The sequence below is a fragment of the Artibeus jamaicensis genome, unplaced genomic scaffold (genome assembly GCF_021234435.1).
Source record: "Artibeus jamaicensis isolate MK-2021 breed Jamaican fruit bat unplaced genomic scaffold, CSHL_Jam_final contig_354, whole genome shotgun sequence".
Lineage (NCBI taxonomy): Eukaryota > Metazoa > Chordata > Mammalia > Chiroptera > Phyllostomidae > Artibeus > Artibeus jamaicensis.
Window position 1 is genome coordinate 28,537,557 of NW_026521803.1, and position 23,421 is coordinate 28,560,977.

Genomic DNA, 23,421 nt, shown 5'->3' on the forward strand with positions numbered 1-23,421 from the left:
CCTCAAAGGAGAAAACAAAAAACAAATGATAACAAAGAGTTAGGTGTAAATCCAACAATATTGATATTACACACCGTACACTACATACTCTCATTAGAGGCAGAGACTTGTCAGAAAGAATACAAGATGCAAAATGTCTACCAAAAAAAGATGCATTCTAAACATGACACATAGATAAGCTGAAAATATAAGAATGGAAATACACAGTTCATGCAAGCAGTAAGTTTAATAAAACATAGTATCAACCTCAGAAAGAATAAGACTAAGATAACTGTCAGAGATTCATCAGAGGACATTAACAATCCTGTATGCATCTAAAAAGAGTTGCAAATAACATGAAGTAAAAGTTGATAGAGCTAAAGGAAGAAATGAATGATCAATAGAGTAATCTCAGTAACAAAAATTAAAAACCATGGACAGCTAGACTACAAAAATTTAAACACTACATCATAGAAGAGATGCATACTATTATCAACCACCTTGATCTAACTGATACTTACAGAATCCACTTCAAGCATACACAGAAACTAAATTTAAAGAGAGAGAGAGAGACAGAGACACCACATGCTGAATCCCAAAGTGAAAAAATGCACATCTTAGAATCAAAGAAACATGTGATAAAAATTACCTTCGTAAGTTACCTACTACAGGTCAGGTACTACTATGTAAGACTTTAAATATAATATGGACCATATAATAACCTACAATGTAGTATTACCTCATTTTACATTTGTGGAAACTGAGCCTCAGAGGGGTAATAAAATAACTCACCAAGATCATACACTTGACTATAAGTGGGAGGGAGAGCCAGGATTCTAGCCCACACCTTGCCAAACATTTTCCATTCTACGGAGAGCTTTCTGAACTTCTGATTTACCACCACCTACCTCAGCATTTCGATGACTACATCCTGGGGACCCCTGGGAACCTCAAATACAGCACTGTCAAGGGTCTGTCTGGTTCCTACAATAGTTTTCTAAGTTACATTTTATTCTCAGTGGAGAGTAACTTACGAAAATCTTCTAACCACACAGCCCCTGACCACCTGGATGAGTACCTACCTGTCTGGTACTGCTTCATCACCCCAATGTCTGGGTTTGCATCATTATCATCTCCTTAGCACCAAGAGTAAGCACAGAGACTGACTTAAACGTACATGATGGGATTACAACGAAAAGTCCAAATGATACCAGGGTGCACTATTTACATTATGTTTCCAGTAGTTTTAGAGGAAAAAAATGTAGAATTTAATAACACAGGGCACAGATGTCAAAATAACCTGAAGTTGTGGGTAGCATTCAGCACCTCAATCATAATGGAAACAGAAAATCAATATTAATAACAACAGCATCATTCATGGAGCTGATGTTAGTTAGAATTATCTTGGTTATAGGCCACAGTAATCAGAACAGCCTGGTGCTGGCATAAAAACAGACAAATACATCAATAGAACAGAATAGAGAGCCCACACCTTTATAGTCAATTAATATTCGACAGAGGAAGCAAGTACATACAAATGGGCAAAGATAGTTTATTCAATAAATGGTATTGGGGAAAGTGCACAAATACATTCAGAAAAATAAAACCAGACCACCTTCTTATACCACACACAAGAACAGATTCAAAATGAATTAAAGACTCAAATGTTAGACCTGAAACCATAAAAATCCTAGAAAAAAACATAGGGAGCAAAATCTTGGACACTGTCCATATAAATTTCTTATCAGATCTATCTCCCCAGGCAAGGGAAACAAAAGAAATAATAAACAAATGGGACTCCATCAAACCAAAAAGTTTTTGCACAGCAAAGGAAATCATCAACAAAATAAAAAGACAACCCATAAAATGAGAAAACATATTTGCCGATACATTTGATAAGGGGTTAATATCCAAAATTTATAAAGTGCTTACAAAGCTCAACACCTCAAAAACAAACAATTCAATTAAAAAAATGGGCAAAGGATCGGAATAGACACTTCTACAAAGAGAACAGATGACCCATAATCTGTTTAACAATAAGTCAACAAACAAGTGCTGGCAAGGAAGTGGAGAAAGGGGAACCCCTTTTGCACTGCTGATGGGAATGCAGATTCATGCAGCCACTATGGAAAGTATGTAGGTACCTCAAAAAAATTAAAAAATGGACCTGCCTTTTAACCCAGTGATCCTACTTCTGGGAATACATCCAAAAGAACCCAAAACACTAATTTGAAAGAACATAAGCACTCCTGTGTTCACTGCAGTGTTATTTACAATTGCCAACATATGGAAGCAACACAAGTGTCCGTCAACAGATGAGAAGATAAAACAACTATGGGACATTTACACAATGGAATACCACTTGGCTGTAAAAGAGATTTTACCCTTTGCATAGTATGGATGGACCGGGAGGACGTTATGCCAAGTGAAACAAACCAGAGAAAGACAAATATCATGTGATTTCACTCATATGTTGAATCTAATGAACAATCTAAACTAACAAGCAAAACGGAGACAGACTCATAGAGAGATGACAACCAGTGGGGGGTGGGCAAGTTAGAGGTTGGAAGGACTGAGCAAAAAGGAAAAAAGACTCATGAACATGGACAACAGTATGGTGATTGCTGGGGAAAGGAGGATATAAACTGACTAAATAGTAATGGAAAAAACACAATAAAGATTAATAAAAAAATATATCCCTCCAAAAAATTAAATTTTACTATTATTATTATTATGATAGCACTACTGCAAACGACAGTCCCTAAATTTGACCATCTGATTTCAAAACATTCTAAAAACTCTTAAGTATTGAAAAATACCATGTTAATTGTTTAAAAACAAAAACTGGTCTCACACATTCTGCCTGATCAAAATTCATATTGTTCACTAATGCAATTAACATAGAATATTACAAATATGTACTACAATAAGATGTAAATAATCTACAATGCTTTCTCTGCATCAATATACAAACAGGTGAGCAAGTATGTCCATGTTAGAAACTCATGCAGAGTCCTGCAGTTTTATGTATAGAACATAATTTCTTAAAGGCAGTTATCCCCCATCAACTCTAACTTTCTTGCTTACACAGACTGAATTAAAAATTTCCCTGGTATCACTTTTACAGTATGTATTAGTAAAATTAACACATTAAAAGCTTTTTCTTCATTTAATAAACTGACCTCTAAAAACTGAAGTTAAAATTTAAAAATCTAAAAAATATATATGATAAGGATTTTTAAAAATCTAGTGTACAATTTACTAACTATATACATGCATTGGTGTTTTATACACACATCTACATTAACATTTTGCACTTCAGTTCAGAGACATTATTTCTGTTAATTAATATACTTTCTGTTTAAGAATATGCATATTCCAAGACAGTAACACTGACCATGAAGGTTCCTACCACAGAATCATACAAACCTTTAAGTAAGTTTTATTGTTCATGCCATATTTGCATGGTTTATGGCAGCAGTTAAACCACTACCATCAAAAGTAATAAGCCTATGTTTTACTAATGTATTATTTTTCATGATCTTCTAGCCTAAAGAGTGTATTTCTTCCACAAATTAAAAGAAATAGTATCTAGATTGTCACTTTGGAAAGAAATACAGCATGCTAAACACTGAGAAAAATTAAAGGGGTTAATAAATTAGCTGAATGGTATCCACAAAAGAAACTTCCACTCGAGGCTTCAGATTTTGATTACTGATGTACTCATGAAATATGGGCATCTACAGAGTAATTTGTAACTATTCATCCGTAATTATTTCTACTTAAAAAGCCCTTTCATTTTATATATGACTAGCAAGACCACAAGTTTCTATTTTAAATAGCTCAGAAATCAAGAGCTGATCACTGTAACAAAACAAAGTCTCTATAACTACATATCCTGTATCTATCTGTGCTCTTCATCACCACTCCACAGCTTAGGGGTGGGGAGTGGAAATAAGAAAATGCCTCTCTTCAGATGTTTTTGTTTTGTTGTTGTTGTTTTTTTACCTTTGCTTCATCAGTGAGAAAGCAGCTTTGGGAACAACCCTGTCCTTAACAAATTAGCAAGAGATACAAGTGAACAATGAAGAAATTTTCATCAGCTACAGAAAATCTCAAAATTCCCAACACTTATTTTAAGGATTTGCCATGTACTTCAACCTATTCAAAGTGTTTTACATGTATTATGTGATTTATACTCCTATCGACCCTACAAAGTGAATTAACATCACTATTTCCAAATAATAAAATAAATGTAAGCTATTAAATAACTCAAACGGTTACAGAACTATTGAGATAAGAGCCAGGGTTTCTATCTGGCTGGCTTAAGAGCCTAAATTTTTCCAAGGTTCAAAGTTTACAAAATGATGGCTTAAATCGGTGATTTCCATCTTTTATAGGAGTAGGTATTGACTATTATTTTCTTGTTATCCTTGACACTCTGGCATTTGGGGCCTTAATCCTAGAGAGAGTGCCCTCCCAGGGCTAATTTCCAGAGATAGCAAGGCTTTCCCCTGAGAGCACACCTTTTACACACAAACCATCCAGAGCCCACATTCTTATTTTATCAAACTCTAACACCAAGCCAATATTCCTCTCTAATCCCAGTCACGCTAGAGCTGGGTACCAGACAGCCCAGGAAGCACCCCAAGAGCCCAGAGCCTGCTGAAATGATTCAGACTATCCAATCCTAAACACACCGTATCTAGGTAGCATTACCCCACCACCTTCCCTGAAAAGCTCCAATAAAGGCTTTGGGTCTTGCTACATTCGTCTCTTTATTTATCTTAAAAATTAAGTTGCAGATACTTCAAATCTAGACATTTAAGCACACATATACTGTATTATTAACTAAAGTTCACTGTTAACTCTTTGAAATAAAATCTACACAATGTGAAACAAATCTTAATGGTACCATTTTGTTAGTGTTATCTTATGCATAAATTGCGCTGCCCTCAACCCTGTCAAGAATATCCACTCAGCAAGTCCCCCATACCCCTTCCTCAGTCAATCTGTGACATCCCCTCTCCCATCTCCCAAAGTAATCCAATTTGGTTTTTTCGCCATAGGTGTAATCTCTTCCAAACCTTCATGTAAATGGAATCATACAGTATACATGCTTTTGGGGGCTGGCATTTTTGACTCAGCATAATGATTATGAGATTTCTCCATGTTATACTAACAGTAGTCCATTCTTTCAGTGCTGAGTTTTCCATTACATAAACAGACCACAATTTGTTTACTCATTCTTTTACCGGTGGATACCTGACCTGTTGCCAGATTTGGGGGGTGATTAATAAATATATCTGCTATGCTGTATCACCGCCAATTTGGGGGTGATTAATGAATACAGCTGCTATGAACATTCAAGTAAATACACATCTTTTTGTGAACATATGCTATAACTTCTCTTAAATACCTAGAAATGAAATTCTCAGGTCATTGAGTAGATGAATGTTTGCTTTTATAAAAGCTGCCTATTTTCCAGAGCGGAAAGTTGCATTTTACATTCCCTTTCTCAATATGTGCAAGTTTCTGCTTGTTCCATACAGTAACCAACATTTGATGTGCTCAGTTCATTTAACTGTAACCATTTTGGTGATTGTGCAGTGGTATTTCATTGTGGTTTCAATTTGCTTTTTCCTGGTAATACTGCACACTATTCTATTTATTACTGGCCCTTTGTGTATCTTCTTTTGTGAAGTATTCAAATGATTTACCCATTTTTTACTCAGGCTATTTGTCTTTTCACTATTGAGCTACATATAGAATTCCTTTTAAATTCTAGATACAATCCTCCTGTCGGAAGTAAGTTTTACAAATATTGTTTACTCTGTGATTTTCTTACTCATTTCTTAATTTTTTGATGCAATGCTTTTAATATTGGTTAATTCTAATTTTCAACTTCCTCTTATGTCTTTTATACCCTTTTTAAAAAGAAAGGAAAAAAAAAAACCACCTTTGTCGCCCCTAAGTCATAAACATATTGTTCTATGCAAGCTTTCAAGTTTCAGCTTTTCGGTGAGAACTACGATCCATCTAGAATTATTCTACAGGGGGTCAAGGTTCATTCTTCTAGATGAACATCCAGTTCTCCCAGCATTACTTGTTCAAGACTTCCCCTTCCCTGTCCCCACTGGACTGCTTTGGCATCTCTGTCAAAAATCTAATAGCCATGGAAGTATCTACTTTCAGATTCTCTACCTTATCCTGTGTTACTTGTTTTCTTTTTATTCCAGAATCACACTGTATGGGTTACTGTGGCTTCATGGATGGTCATGAAGTCAGATCATTTAAGTCCTCTGTGTTTTCTGTTTCAAGATTGCCTAAATATTCTAGGTTCTATAATTTCCATGTGTAATTTTAGGGTCAGTTTCTACATTTCTACTAAAAAACAAATTCAGGGTACTATGAATCAGACTAAAATGAAGGAGAACTGACTCAAAACCACTCAATGTTGCAGTTCACAATCACAGGGCAATTTACTGCATGGTAGTTCCAACATGTAGGTCCTCTCAGGGTTGGTCTCCATTGTTGCCCCTTGAGAAAGGTCACATCTTTGTTCTTCGTATGTTGAACAATTTAGGACTGTATGCTGGACACTTGAGTTGTGTGATAAAGATGCCAGATTCTATAATATTCCTCCAACAACTGTTAACCATTTTTGTTTTGGCAGGCAATAAACTTGTTTGTACTCAAAAATGCAAACTCTATCTTGAACAATTCAAATCAGTTTTAACCTTTAGTTAGGCTACACTAAGCCTAAGTTTACCCCACATATGTGTGGGCGACTAGTGATTTTATCAGTTTTTAAGCAGAATCTGGGGCTTCCCTTCAGTAGCTTTCTTCTTGCTGGCTCGTCAGGAAAGATAGTTTTATATTAAAATTTTAGCTACCCTGCATATTCCACATGGACAAAAACTATAAAAACAGAAAATTCACCCAGTTCCATTACCTTGTTCCAAGTATCATAACCAGTCCAAGGTATCTTGAATGCTTTTTGCTTGTTTTGTGCAGTTTATAATTGTTACCTGAAGGAGCATGAGACTGGTAAAAGCATATCTGGCCATACAAGCATAACTCTCCATTTGCTTAGTCTTCAATTTCATCAAGTTTTTGAAATTTTAGCATGTGTGTCTTTAAAACATGCATTTCCAGAGAAATCTAAGAAAAGAAGTTGGAGGCATAGGCAAACACAGCTCACAACTCACACATCCACAGCAAAAATTACAACTAAACTACAAAATAACTGTCACCCAGAATCGTCAGAAAATCAAGCTGTATGGCAGTCCAGCAAGCAAGGAATTAACAAAGTCACACTGATTCAGATGGTGGGAGGGGTAGAGACACAGAGATCCAAACAGAAGGTCCCACAAACTGGGAGGGTTATCTCAGGAGTGAGGGATCCAGTCCCAACCAGACCACACAGTCCAGGGTTCCAGTGCTAAGAAGGTAAGTCCCCATAACTTCTAGCTATAAAAACTGGTTAGGGCAGTTGAAAAAAAAATGCAGGATTCTCAGGCATCTCCTCTTAAGGGCCCACAATGGACTTAGGACTTAGGCAGAGACTTACACCCTCTGGGCTCCAGCATTGGGGCAACAGCTTGAAGAGCACCAGTGGCATACAGAGAGAAACACGTGTCTGGCACTGGGGCAAGTGTCAAAGGGCAGATTCCTCCTGGACAAAACTCCAAAGGCCAGGCAGTAGCCATTGTCCCTTTTCTAAGCACTCCCCCACACAGAGCCACAGAGCAGCAGCATTGTATCTGAGATGTCATCAGCCTAGTTCACAGGGGTTCCCATGCCCTGGGGATTACCTAAGGCTCCACTCCATCTAACTTATGAGTGCACTTTTCTACAACAGGCCATGCCGCTAAGACAGGGAGTCAACACAGCTCTACCTGATACATAGTAACAAACACAGGGAGGCTGCCAAAATGAGGAGACAAAGAAATATGGCCCAATTGAAAGAACAGAACAAAACTCCAGAAAAAGAACTAAACAAAATAGAGATAAGAAATCTATCAGATGCAGAGTTCAAAACACTGGTTATTAGGATACTCAAGGAACTCATCAAGTACTTCAACAACATAAAAAAGAGCGAGGCAGAAATAAGGTTACATGAAGTGAAATAAAGAAAAATTTACAGGGTATCAACAGTGGAGTGGATGAATCCAAGAATCAAATCAATGATCTGGAACACAAGAAAAAAAAATTAAATCAGAACAAGAAAAAAGAATTTTTAGTGAGTATAGACTAAGAAACCTCTGAACAACTTCGAACATACCAACATTCGAATCATAGGGGTGCTGGAAGAAGAGAAGAGCAAGAAATTGAAAACTTATTTTTAAAAATAATGAAAGAAAACTTCCCAAACCTGGTGAAGTAAATAGACATGTAAGTCCAGGAAACAGAGAGAGTTCCAAACAAGCTGGACCCAAAGAGGACCAAGACACATCATAATTCAAATGCCAAGGTTAAAGATAAGTAGAGAATCTTAAAAGCAACAAGAGAAAAGCACTTAGTTACTTACCTATGAGGGCATACCCATAAAACTATCAGCTGATTTCTCAAAAGAAACTGTAGGCAAGAAGGGGCTGGCAAGAAGTATTCAGTGATGAAAAGCAAGGACCTGCAAATGACATTACTCTATCCAGCAAAACTATCATTTAGAATAGAAGGGCAGATAAAGTGCTTCCCAGATGAGGAAAAGCTAAAGGAGTTCATCATCATCAAACCGTCATTATATGAAATATGAAAAGGACTTATTTAAAAGAAGAGATCAAAACTATGACTATTGAAATGGCAATAAATTCACAATTATCAACAACTAAATTTAAAAAACAAACTAAGCAAACCAGCAAAACAGAAACAGATTCACAGATATGGAGCTCATTTGGATGGTTACGAGTTGGAAGGGGGAAGGAGAAGAATGAGAGAAAAGGTGCAGGGATTAAACAACTGGTAGGTACAGAACAGGTAGGGGGATGTTAAAAACACTACAGGAAATGGAGTAGCCAAACAACTTATATATGGGAAACTGCCAGTGGGAATAGGGGTTACTGGGTGGAGGAGGGTAAAGGAGTAAAAATTGGGACAACCGTAATAGCATAATAAAATATATTTTTAAAAATGCATTTCTAGTTATTACAACTTTATTGGTGCTACTACTCATAATTTTCTTAATATTGCTTCATTTGTTTGCTATTAATATTGACAAAAATACAATGGATTTTTATACACTGAACCTATAAAATATTTGCTTTTACAGTTGTTTTTGTAGATTTCTTAAAGCCAGGGTATCAAACTCATTTTCACCAGGGTCCACACTGGCTTTGCGGTTACCTTCAAGGACCAAATGTGGAGCTCCTTGCCCCTAGTTAAGGAGTAGTTACATATACACGGTCCTAAAATTACATTCGGCCCTTTGAAGGCAACCGTGAAGCTGATGTGGCCCCCAGTGAAAATGAGTTTGACACCCTGACACCCTGGCCTTAACATTTCTCACATAATGGTGTCATCTACAAAAACGAGTGTTTTGACCCATCCATCCTTTCAGATATTTCTGGCTTTTAAGGCTTTTATATTTTGTTTACCTGGCTCACTCCACTGGCTAGGTATTCCACTGAAAAAAATACAATGAACTGAAAAAACGAAATGAACATTGTTATCCTATTTCTGATCTTAAAGAAAGCTCAATATTTTATGATCAAGTATATTCTTTGCTGTATTTATTAAATGTCCATTATCAGACTGATGCAATACCACGTGGACCTAGAGTTTTCTTTGTAGGAAACATTTTATGAATTTCTTTTAAGATTTCCTGTATTTATTTTTAAAGAGGAGAAGGGAAGGAGAAAGAGGGGAAGAATAACATCAATGTGTGGTTACCTCTCACACAGCCTCTACTGGGGACCTGGCCAGCAACCCAGGCATTTGCCCTGACTGGGAATCGAACCAATGACCCTTTGGTTCACAGGCTGGGACTCAATCCACTGATCCACACCAGTGAGGGTTGAATTCAATTTCTTTAACTGATATATGGCTATGCAAATTTTCCACTTCTTCTTGCATCCGGATAACATTTTTAGAAAAAATTTGATCTTTACAAATTCAATGGCATAAAGTTAAAATGTGTATTATGCTTTTAATATCTGTAGAGTCTAGCACGATAACCCCTTACATTTCTGACATGGGTAATTTATGTTTTTAACTCATTTTTTTCTCCATCAGTCGAATAGGTGTTTATTGATATTACTGATCTAATGAATGTTTTAGCTCTGTTATCTGTTGTCTCTTTTCTAGTCATTAATTTCTGCTCTAATTTTTGTTACTTCTTCCTTCTACTTGCTTTCCATTTCTTTGATCTTTTTGTCTTCTTGTCTCCTAGGTGAAGTCTTTAGGTAACTTTTCTAATATAATAAAGTTATTAATTTCCATTTAAGCACTGTTTTAGCTACATCCCACATATTGGTATGTGTAGCTTCATTATCATTTTTAATTTGAAATGCATTCTAATTTTTCTCATGGTTTCTTCTAAATAACCCATGGGTAAAGAACTGGGTTAATCTGAATTTAATAGATGTCTTATTGGTACTGACTTCCAATTTTGTTTTACTGTTGACAGACAACATACTCTGTTGTTGGTTTCAACCCTGGTGAGGTTATCATGAGTACTTGAAAAGACTGTACATCATTCTAATGACACTGAATTTAGTAGTCTATAAATATCAGGTGGTTAACAGTATAATTTAAATCTTTTATGTTTTCACTAATTTTGGGGGCCTACTTGAACTCTAACTATATTGTACATTTGTGAATCTGACCCATTAATTCTATCATGTTTTACTACATGTATTTTGAAGCTTTTTAAAAAATTAACCCGATACATTTATGGCTATGGTTTCTTGATGTCAGCACTTCAGAGATGTCATTTAACAATATTTTGATCCCCTTTCTTCTGATGAACACTCATCTATCACGTGTATCATTATAGTATGTATGTAACATGTTGTTTTTCACTGGCTGCTTTCAAGATTTTCACTTCCTGGGTTTGAATACAGTGCACGTAGGTGTGGTTTTCTTTTCACTTATTCTTCTCGAATTTAATGAGGGATATGACCCCCCCTTTTGATATTCGACTGCTGTTAGTTTGAAGTCCCACCATGCCCTCATGTCTCAAATCTGAGCAAAGCTGATAAGAAAAGTCCTCCTTTGCTCCATCCTTTGGTGTTGGAGGGAATTTCAAACCAGGCAAGCCTGGGAACACACAGGGAAGCAGGAACTGTCAACCCAGCCCCAAGTCTCCTGTCACTGCTTTCCCAATTCATTTCTGGACCAGCCTGAGAGCCTGTCCTTCTTGTCCAAGAAAGCCTCATATGAACAATAATCCTTTTCATGCCCTCAGAGTATCTGTTTAACTTTATCAGTCTTATATCAAAATCATATTTGGTTAGCTACATAAGGGATCCACACTATATACAGTTTATGATGATTAAGTACTTCCTATGTATTAGGTATAGCACTCAGCCCTTACACATATGGAATCACTTAATGCCCCACTATCTCTACAAGTTAGGTATTATAATCCCTATTTGACAAAGGAGGTAAAAGAAGCACAGAGATAAAGGAACAGGGATAAGAGGCAGGGAGAAAGGTTGCAGTCTTAATTATCAACACTATCCTCCCTGTTATATAGTTACTAAAACTACTAAAAGGAAATAAGACGAAACTAAACAATAACTTTGATATAGTATCCCAGATAAGTAAAACATTTAGAGAATGTGCTTAGTTATGAAAACTTGAGATTTCACTATAAGAGTTATTTCCTCAGGAAAAAGAATCTGGAGAACCCTGACTGGTGTAGCTCAGTGGACTGAATGCAGGTCTGTGAACCAGAGGATCACGGTTCAATTCCCAGTCAGGGCACATGCCTGGGTTGCAAGCCAGTTCCCTGCAGGCCAGTCCCCATCAGGGGACGCACTAGAGGCAACCATACATTGATGTCTCTCTCCCTCTCTCTTTCTCCTCTAAAGATAGATAGATAGATAGATAGATAAATAAAATAAATAAATAAACAAACAAACAAACAAATATGGGGGGGGAGAATTTGGAGAAGTAAATTGGCAGAGCCACTCTCAAATTAGAATAGGGACAAGCAATAGAATTTCCATAGTCGGAGCCCTCCAAAAAGTAATACTCTTATTCTTCATTGATTAGATGCAGCTATTCTTAGAAGAGAAAGAAGGACCAGCTAATGACTGAAAGAATTTTATCTTTTCTTCCAAATTTTATGTTGAAAACATTACTTTGAGATCTCACTAGATGTTTCCAATGCCACTGAAAAATAACAAAACATCCCCCACAAATAAAATAGTCCCTACCATTAAAAAAGATTTAAATACCAATCCTAAAAATAGTTGCTAGAAATATTTCAAGTCCTTCCAAACTTTTTACAGGCTAACATTACGTTCAGAAATATTAAATTACGTAGCTGATGGATTTTCTAAGTTTATTTTAATATATATCCTATGCTTTGAACAATTAAAAAAGTATCCCAAACAGCAGAAGAAATACTAACCAAAAAAAAACCATGTCTCTGCAACATTTTACATTAAATGTATAAAACAAGAATGGCAGTACAGAACTCCATTCTGTAAAAACTTAATTTTTTAAATCATACTTTTTTGTGATGCTTGTATTTGGTTTTAGAGAAAGATTTTTTAACCTGACAATTTAAAAAATTGGCATTCTACAAAATAAAAATCAGCTCAGAGCTGTATAAAATTTGGAAGTTGACAATGTACTTTTTACATGGATGGAAAGGTTAAAATGTTTAGGTCAGGTACATGGACTAAAGTATTATTTACACCTGCTAATGCAAATTATAAATTATATAACCCATTACATAAAAGCTACATGGAAAAGTTCTTTTAAGTTACTTAAATTTTAGTTTTCACTATAAATTTCTGCTCAATATCTGCCAACTTTCACATCATCCTTTAACATAAATATGCCTTCCTTTACCCTCTTTCCCCTAGTGGCTCAACAAACCTGAATAAACCAAGCTAGGAGGAAATTATGTCCTCTTACATATATATAAAGCCATAAAGATAAGCAAAGTTCACAAAAGAAAGTGTGGAATGAAGTTAATAAAAAATCATGTATTTCACTTTTAATTTAAGCATTATTCATGATCACAGTTCCGTAAGTGCCTCAAAACTACCATTTCACAGCACTTCCAACTATATCCCAAAAGCAAAGTTAAAATAATGTTGAGTTCTGAGAATAAGGACTAATCTGACAAGGAAAAAATGAGATGGTAATAGAAAACTCCAAGTTATAATAAAATAGTCTCTTTGGAACTAAAGCATCATTGGAAAATTTAACAAGTCTCACGGTCAAATATTTTGTCTTTACAAAAAATGTTTTGTTTTGTTACAATGGCACATATTTCATACAGATGTATGTAACATCCCTCCATGCTCTACATATATTTCATCCATCCCTAGCACCACGACGTTTGAATTTCCTAATTTTCAGAAGAATACAGCTTAGTCAATGAGCTGGCTGTGGCAAGCTCCCTCCTCTCTCACATCACTACTCTAGATCTCACCTCACATCTACTCCGTTCCTATCGAACTTCTTTCCTCCTTTCTGTATAAAATCTCAAGAAAAGAAAATTAAAAATCCCAAGTCTGTTCTAAGTCATTCCCAGATATATGTATTAACAAATCATTTTTCAGAAATTAAAAATCTGCCCTGATGTAAATCAAAATTTTAGTCTCTCATTCAATTTTGCTAACTACCTCCTTCAGGACTCTTGGGCTGTCCAAGCAGGGAGAGAGGTACTAGAGGAAAAGGGAAGCAGCCTGACAGGACTGACTTGACCAAACCCTGAAATGACAGTAATCATGGTGGTGGGGGTCCTGTGTAGGTCAGGAACTCCAATGATGCCTCTTACCTGCAGTTAGTTCCTGCTGCCGGAACCTCTCTGGCTGGTTGGCTCGGGTCACTCAGACTCTCCACGGAGGGCAACTTCAACTACCTTCAAGTCTACCTGGCCCTCACGAACTCTGAAGGTGCAGGCCTCTCTCACTGTGCCCTTTCTTCATTCTACTGACTCAGGAGCAGCTCCACGTGGTAAAAGTCAGGACCAGTATTTACTCCCCAAACCTTTGCACACACATCAAACTGAGAAGTCCCCCAAAGTCCCTCAATAAGGATGAGCAGAGGAGAAATGCCACAGCATATATTGGGCTGGCCAAAAAGTACCTGTTTTTTCCCCATAAAATAAGACACTTTCATTTTCATCAGTAACTTTATTGATTTGGATATTTTGAGTATGTCAGTTATCTCACACATAGTAGAATGTTAACTGCTCTCAATTAATGACTTGATTTGACCACTATCAACTTCAACTGGTTTTCACAAACTGTGGAGCATCATCCAGTGAGAAATCTCCAACATGAAACTTTGCAAACCATTTCTCACGCATTCGATCAGTCACAGCACCTTCTACATACACTGCAAGAATCTTATTTTGCGTTTTTACCTTTCTTGAAACAATAAAACATAACATGCCAAAAATGTCACTTATTTTCTTCCAGCTTTAATATTTAAATGCCCACATAAATATTCACCAGTTTTGATAATTATTTTAAATGCACACTGATATGACAACTGTTACAATACAACCTAACAAAACTATTTCAAATGAAGTTAAAGGCAACTAAGCACTAGTACTAGAGCCATCTTACAGAAAAAACCAAACGATCTTTTTGGCCAAACCACTACTATTCAGTTCTCATACGGGACCCCGTACACAAACTTTGTATTTTATTCATATGGCCTACATGTCAGTGATCAGTTAAGTATAGTAATATTTGTATCAGAAAATCCTTTCTGCAAGCCCTGAATGGATGGGATAGCACCTCGATTTTGTGTTTGTCTGTACCTCAATTCTAAAAGCAGGTTACCTGCGATGTATTTTTCTCAGATTTGGAGTCTCTGAATAAATACTAAAAGAGTTCTCATTTTAACATTTTGCTATAATTCTACTTCCAGGTGAGAAATAAGCAAGTCCTTGCAGGCTGATGTTCCTGCTGCAGGAAGAAAAGACAAAAAGGGGGCAAGATAATGAAGACAACAGAGAGCTATAAGGTAATGCAACACAGAAGAACTAAGGCTTGCAAGAGGAAAAGAACTCTTCCAGGTGACTGACAACAGCCTGCCATTTCCTTCCCTGAGGTCATCTGCAACTTCTAGGTTTAAGTTTGGTCTGTAAAGAGAAATCCTACTGAATACAATGACAGAATAGAACTTTTGACAGTTACAAGAGTCTCCCCTCTCTGAGATGTCTGCCAGATTTTAATGCTGCAAAGCAACAGCAGTCTCAAAAGCCAAACTCCAACTATGGAAAAGGTAGAAGGGATTCCCTCAGTATTTGAGGGAGTAAGTGATGGAGGTCTGCCAGGCTTTCAACAGAAATCCCAGGAGAGCCTTATTTGCAGAAAAGAGATGAGCTAGCAGTGGACTAAATCAAATTAAAATGGCACCTGAACCCCAATGCAGCTCAATCCCTGATTGTATCAAGGTGATCAGCCTCTCTATCCACTAGATGTTAGGAAAGGTCACATACTTTGGAGAAAGCACTACTTGCAACATCTATAATTCTACTATATGTAATATATGACATACATAAATGATAACGAAAAAAACGAGTAGACAATAACAGAAGCAAAGACTTTAAAATAACTATTTTAAATATATTTTTTAAAGCTCTGGAAAACAGAAAAAAATGAAAAATTATCAGTGGAGACTTGAAATCTATAATCAAAATCTGTATCAAAAGAACATACTAAAACTGAAATATATAAATGTGAAATTAAGAAGTTAACAGATATGTTTAATGGCACAAAATAAGATCGTTAAACTCAAACTTAAGTCAACAGAAAATATACAAATTGAAAGAGGAAAAAATGAAAAGAACAGAGCACAAGAGACATGTGGTATCCATGCATTTTAAGCCAAGCAGGAGATAAGATTTATGGCAACATTGCTAGCCTGGTGTTTTACAGTTATTTTCCATTTCCACAGCCCTACGTGTGGTACTCCCTAGCTCGGGTCCTTCAGATGATGGTGGTACACTTACTTGTATCACCAGTGGGGACCACAGAGCCCTGGAAACACTCATAATTATAAGACAGGAAGGAGAAGAAGTGAACAGCATGGTTAAATGTCCCCAGTAATTATGATCTTCCCAGAATGTAGTTAGTAACGTTAAGAATGGTGTGAGCAAGCGGGAATGTTTCCTGATAAGACTGGAAATAGACAGACCAAGGGTGCTGGAAAAATAAAAGATGGTTGTAATTTTTTAAATGCCCATTGTTTTAGCTAGGTTGATAAATGAATTTATTTAAAGTCAGTACATTACAATAATGAGACAAGAAAACTGGGAATGTTGCTTATTGTGTTAAGTGTTAAACGTTAAGTTTATAGAGATTACTTAATCTGGGTATAAGTCAGCAACTTTATAAAGGAACAAAGGTCCTAGAGCAGGTGGGTATTTTCAGTGATAAGGTAAATAATGAACATGTTGTATCTTGTATCTCAGAACATATCATACACATAAAAGGGCTTTGAATATCAGGGTCCCGGAGCAGGGGCAGCCTCTAAAAAATCTAACTATAAATGTAGCCTCAAGATAAAGGTTAAAGTTCCTAGCAAAGTGTCCTTCAAACTGTGCTTCACAGGACCCTAGACCTCATCAGAAGTGCCTTTTACATACAACTTAAACACAGAAATAGAGAAAATGATGAATCAGATGCTGAGACTGACAAAAGGTAGCTATTACCCAGTATCTTTAAGTTCTAATTTCAATTTATAAAAAATTTCATTATTCTGACTAATCAATTTCATAAATAAATATTACACATAGGATTAAACTAAATTATAAACTCTTTATTAACACAATGATGCCTGGCAGAAACTTTTTCTAAGCATAGACAGATAATACAATGTAATGCCTACAATTTAATGTGAGTTATTTTAGAAAAACTGGAAGAAAATGAAGATAGGATATCTGTGAAATTTCAAATAAATCATATTCATGGCTATAATGCATTATAGTTTACAAATCTCACATTATTTCAAAACCCCCAAAAATATACTGCAGAAGTACTCAGATAATACCACCCCCTTTCACAGGTGAGGAAATAGGTAACAGTTATCACGTGCCCAGGATTCCCACTCATCAGTACTGGAGAAGCTGACTCAAAACAGACTATCAATCTTAAATTTCAAGAGTTCCTTCCACCATAGTGCTCCAAACATATGATGATATACACAGAGATACATACAGACACGTCATCTGTATCTATGTATAAGTGAGAGAATTATTTTTACTCTCTTCTGAAATAATGAAAAGGCTCTAGTTTAAGAAGAATAGAAGGACACTTTAGTTTGAGTTTGAAAACACTTCTTGTTAGCTCTTCTTGGGTTATCCAGAGACATAAAAGGGTAGAAATGTGAAGTTAGAAATAAAAGCTGACAATCTACATGAAGTTTACTTTAATTACTCTGACATTTAAAAATTTAGAAGATGGAAAACAAAATCCTAATGTCAGTGACAGTATTAAGAAGAAACAAACAATATGTAAGACACTAGTTATACAATTACTTCTGAAGAGAATAATTAGGTAGCCAGCCCTGTGACAACACGGGTGGGAGAGAGATGCTTTTAACCTCTGGTAGATTTTTTAATATGTTTTTAAAGAATGTACTTTTTTTTAAAAGGCTAAAACAGATATAGGTACAGATACAGTGCTACCTTGGTACTCATCGTTAATTCCTTCCAGAACTCGTGAGGGATGCTGAGACCAACAAGTACCCAAGGATGAAGCATTTTTTCTTGCAATGGTCGCATCGTGACTCATACAAGTTTTAGAAAGTGTGGCTAGTCCCAAGCAAGCGCCGAGTGCTGAAACATTTTTTTCTCGTCAAAATGCAACGAGTACAGGTTTTGATAAGTTCTGAAGTCGACACATACCGAGATATGACTGCATATATATTTTTCAAAGAATGTTTTTAAGAAAATAAAAAGATTATTGTTCTTTAACAGAAAAATTAACTTCGAAAGGTTAAAAAAGTAAAGACAAGACTAGACTAAGGTGTCCAAAAGTACTATTTAAACATTTGATTGTGCTTCTTATAAAAGTCATATTTTTATATATAAATATTAGGAAAAAATTTTTATGTCATCCATAAGTAAACACTATTAATAATTTGGTGTATTTCTCTCTACTTTTCATGATTGTGTTAACACTTTTAGAAATATGCTTTATCAAGTCAAAAAAATTTGTTTCTAATTTGTTAACATGCATACTGAATTTTAGAGAAAGCTCTTTCTATATCCATCAGGACGATCAGAGTTCTTAAATATGAAGTCCCTCACATGAACAGACTTTCTGTAGTTGAATCAATAACGCTTGCATTCTTGCAATAGTAAATCGTGGAATCGCAATTTTGTGGTTTTGTTCTGAATAATTCTAGTTTCTGATATTTTATTTATATTTTTATATCTAGTTTTATAAGTAAGACTAGTATAAAATTTTCTTTTACTATTCATGATCAATTCTGGTATAAAATGTGTTGGGTAAGTTTCCTTTATTATCAGAGTTAAAAAAACTGTAAGTTAGGGTTGGATTTCTCCTAATTCATTGCTATTACAAATACTGAATACTGAAATCAATCAGAAATCTTGTCCATATTCCTGATTGCTTTCCTCAAGATTACATGGTCAAAGTACCACTTCAGGAAAGACCTTATAATTTATTTTTATGAAATAAATTCCACATTCCTACACATTTACACAGAATAAAAAATTGCTGTTTTAGACCCCACAGGCCCTTGCTTTTAATGTTATAGCATCTCCATCCCCACTGCAGTCTCAATTTTTGTTTATCATACATAATATGCACTGGAAGCCATATTTCTTGACTCCTTAACTAAAGATCAGCTACCATTACAATTTAACAACTGAGTAGTCATCCATTCTTCAGTCTTGAAAATGTTTGAAACGCAAAAACATTCATGAAACTTTTAAATTATTCAGCCCATTGCAGCTTGAGATTAAGTCCTACCCATGAGTCGCTTTGTGTCACCGCATACAACAGTGGAAAGAAGCAGTGACATGTATGTGTAATTACAGTTTCTGCCCCTTTGGAGACAAAACCATAAAAGCAGAGTAATTATGTCATGGTGGACAGAGGGACATGAGGCTGGAACTACATTTCTGCCATAAGTTCAGTCCTACTCTAACGCTAAGCGGAGGTGAGGGCCTCAGGAAGAAATGCTGTTAAAAGTTAGTGAGGCAGATACTGTAACAAAAAACATTTGCCATACTTCTAAATTAAGAAATTTATGTTTCACGTTCTTCATCAAATTTAACTTGTCTGTATTTTTCAGGTTTGTAAAACCTTAAGGTATTTTATTAAAAATTTACTTGCAGTTTTAAGTAAATAAACTTACATTAAATCCATTTACCATTATATTTTAAATAATTTTGTTTAAACTATGGTTTGGATTTATCCACAATGGACCTTTTCCATTTCATTCCCCACCTTTTACAGTCTACATAATTAAGAGTTGACTGAATCTTTAAAGACAGTTAGTAGTTAAGAAATGATTAATCATCTGACATGATGTAACTATTTTACTACTAATATAAAATACACCGCACCAAACTATAGTCTAAGAAGCTTAAGTTGTTGGATAGACTCAAACAATATTAACAAATCTGCATTTCCTACAATATTAAAAAAAAAATCGAAGTTAGACAAGCAAGTTTCTAAGCCTCGAGGAACTTTTGATAGTAAAAAAAAAAAACAAGGTAACAGACAACCACCACTTCACTTTCATTGAGTAAAAGGGTAGAAAATAACTTTTTCATGATGAAATAGTCCAAGAACATGAAAAAGTCTCTAACCAGGCTATAACAAGGGGAATGGAAAGTAAGGAAAAGAAATGTGGCTAGGCTGACCTCCACAGCTTAAATACCAGTATCTGTGAATTTTAATCAACAGGGTGCTACCTACTGTGCCTTCTTAAAGGACACAACTGCACAGCCCTTCATCAGGCCCTGCTGTCAGAAATTTCCCGCAACAGCAGTTCAAGCCTTAGATGAAGCTGGGCGAAAACACGGTTCCACATCTTATGAATCACACCCCTGTTAAGGGAGAGAACATACACTGGTCTGCTCTTGATGGTCTCACAACCATTTTCCTGTGGCCAGCCACTCTGCTTCAAATCCACCTGCTTTATGAGTCTTCTTTAGCTGAGACTCTTCAATGCATCTACCCTCACCCAGTCATAATCAGGTGCCGTGTCAACTCCCCAGCCAAGCATGCTGTGGTTCCTCACACCTACAAAGTGGCACTCCAGGGGAGTCCCACCTCCCACTTTACATTCCCAGGACACAAGCGAACTTAGAACCCTCACCAGTCCTCCCCTACTGCCAAAATGTCAATAATACCACAGTGCTACTCCGGATGAACTGGGCTTCTCCCGACTAAATTCCTCCCTTACATCCACCAAGATTCAGTCCAGGCACCAATTTTCCATAAGCCACAAGGCAGGAAAAAGTTCCTCTCCTTTAGTCATAACTCCCTAAGCAAACACCTTTCCTAACACCTACTGTACCTTATAAAAATTATCTTTTTTAGTTTTTAAAGTTTATCCCCCTTACTAGAAAGTAAGAACTCAGCGCAGAAACTGTATTTTTAACTCCAATGAGGAAGAGCATGTCACACATGTAGGCTCTTGCTGACAAATGTTTACTGAATTGAAATGCTGGGCACTACACAATGAAAAACTAACAAATAAAGCTTCACTTATTCTTAGCCAATTCATTAGCAAGACCTACCGGTCTACTTCCAAAACACATGCCAAATGCATCCACTCAAAGTCTGCACAGCCGCCTCGCCCGTCCAGCCTGCAGCCTCTCCTTTACACTACCGTAACAGCCTCCTGCTTTTCCGACCGCCCTGCTGCCAGACCTACCGTTCACGCTAACACATACACACCCCACAATCTCCACCACTACACCTCCAGCAGGCAGAGATGTCTCTGTAAAAGCAAAAAAAAACTTTAAAAGTGGATTTAAATTTTAGAAGTCCATTTAAATCCTTACTTGCTTTCTATTACACTTAGACTATATTGAAACTCCCACAGTGCCCCATAATGCCCTCTATGACTTGACTCCTCCCAAATTCTATATTCATTTTGTATTACTCCAACTCTACTGGGCTCCATTACACTAAGCTATCTTTCCACTCCGAGTCTTTATACTGGCTCTTGTCTCTGCCTAGAAGACTCTAACCTAACCTAGTTTGGTATTCTCCAAGCTTAACTTAAACATCACATTCCAATCCAAAGCAGCTTCTTTTATGCCTCAGTCACTGTCTTCTTTGCACTCACTATCATTTCAAATCATATTAATGTGTCCACATGGCTAGTGTATACATCCATCCTTTGTGAGGGCAGAAACTTGGTATTCTGTTCATCGCTGTATCCCCACATGCCTAGAAACAGTACCTTGCACCCATTAGGCACTCACAATCATTGGTAAAACAAAAGAATAAACCAAGAAAAGTCACTCTTACTTGAGATATACATGAAACAAGGTAAAATAAACGAATAATTAATCTACCAAACAAGGCAGGAAACATTCGACTATTAGTATTTGCAAGTAGGTTGGGTGTTACTGGATCTATTATCAATAAGCAACCAGAGTGAATTTCCCAAAGTTCACTGGAAACATGCCATGTGGAATGTTTTCAGGTGCTGTATGCGTGTGCTAGCCCTCGTGTATGACACTACAAATGACCCCTTTTATACAGACACTCCAAAAAACTCTGTAATATACAAAAAAATAATGAAATGTTTAAAAACTGCTTGCCACATTATTTAAAAACAAACACTTTTTCTGACAGTGATACTCATCTATAAATGATTATAGATTTAGTTATAGATTAAATATAAATTTACACTAATAAAACTCAACCTCTTAAGTAAGAGGTCCTTCCTATACAAGAGGCAGGTCTTCAAGACAGGTGTGACTACCTGGAGCATCCAAGAAGCTGCCTCACATACTGCACTTTCTTAGACGTAATGCTCCAACTCACACAAAAAATATATAAAAGTCATCACAACATCAGCAGCCTCTTCTGCCTGAAGTTTTAACCAAGGGGGGAGAAAATTATCATTACTGCACTAGAAAAACACTGAAGCTTTATTCAAATGTCATTCAATCACAGAAATTAGATAACATACAAGGAAGCACTTAGGCAACAAAGGCAAATGAAGACTGAAGATAAAAATACCATCAAAGTATTTTATTTTGCTTGATTAAACCTCACTGTCAAAGAAAATGACTTGTAATAAGTCTAGAGAATAAAACAAAATTAATACGACAGGCTAAAAATAGCTATACTATTTTAATAATCAATATTTACAGGTGACTCGAAAGTGACAAACTCTCAGTAACTTTCCTTCGGATACTTTTAAGCAGTTTTCAACGGGATGACCATCAAGCTTCTGCTCTAACGACACTTACCTTGGTATGGTGACACATTTAGTATTACAATTTTGAGTGGTGATGGCTTTCTCAAGCTCATCTAATCGTCCTGTTTTCTTTAGCTTCTTCACCAAACTTTTAACTGCCTTCTCACACCACTTTTCTTCCTGTCCATTCTGCTCTCCTCCACCCGCTCCTCCAGATCCACCAGCTGATTTCTTCCATCCCAGCAGTCTCTTCACAACTGGTGGAGTGAATGGCAAGATGGACGACATGTTCTTGCCAAAGGCAGCAATTCACACTAAGAAAATATCCTCCTTTATCTAACCTAGAAAAGATATGAAAAAGGGAATTTAGGGGCTAGCTAACTTTAAAATCAAGAAATAATTTCAATATGGCATTGAAATTAAATACAAAATGAGATAGGAATTCAAAGTATTACTTTCACAACAGACTTTCAAAAGATCTCTTCTTCACCCATGAAATGTCTTTACTAATTTAAACAAATTATGGAAATAATCCTTTTACAAAAAAGACAATGTTATAAGTGGTAAATAGAGTAATTCTGCAAGTAAAATCTTTATCAAAGTTGGACCAGTTTATCACTATCAATACTACTTTAACTTTTACCAGTGTCAATTAAAATATTTTCACCAAAAGAAAAGTTTTTCTCACTTTGTAGGACTTCAATCTAATTACCAAAACACTTTAAAAGCCCACTCTCTCAAAATTTTAAATTTTCATAACTGACTTGATATCATAAAACAAAATCTAAAGTTATAAGAAGAAAAAAGGAATCAAGTGTGAAGTAAATAACAATACAGAAATAAAGGTAAATAGAGTCTCTGGAGAAAAGGTTTGGTTCA

General features: G+C 36.1%; 1 protein-coding gene across 1 annotated transcript in view; it reads right to left on the reverse strand.

Moving 5' to 3' along the window:
- SMAD2 (SMAD family member 2) overlaps positions 1-23,421 on the reverse strand; it is a 74,218-nt gene that overhangs the window by 24,346 nt on the left and 26,451 nt on the right. Inside the window, exon 3 of the mRNA XM_037165044.2 lies at positions 22,595-22,883. Coding sequence (XP_037020939.1) covers positions 22,595-22,830 — 236 coding nt within the window. The 5' untranslated portion in view covers positions 22,831-22,883. The remainder of the gene's footprint in view (positions 1-22,594; positions 22,884-23,421) is intronic.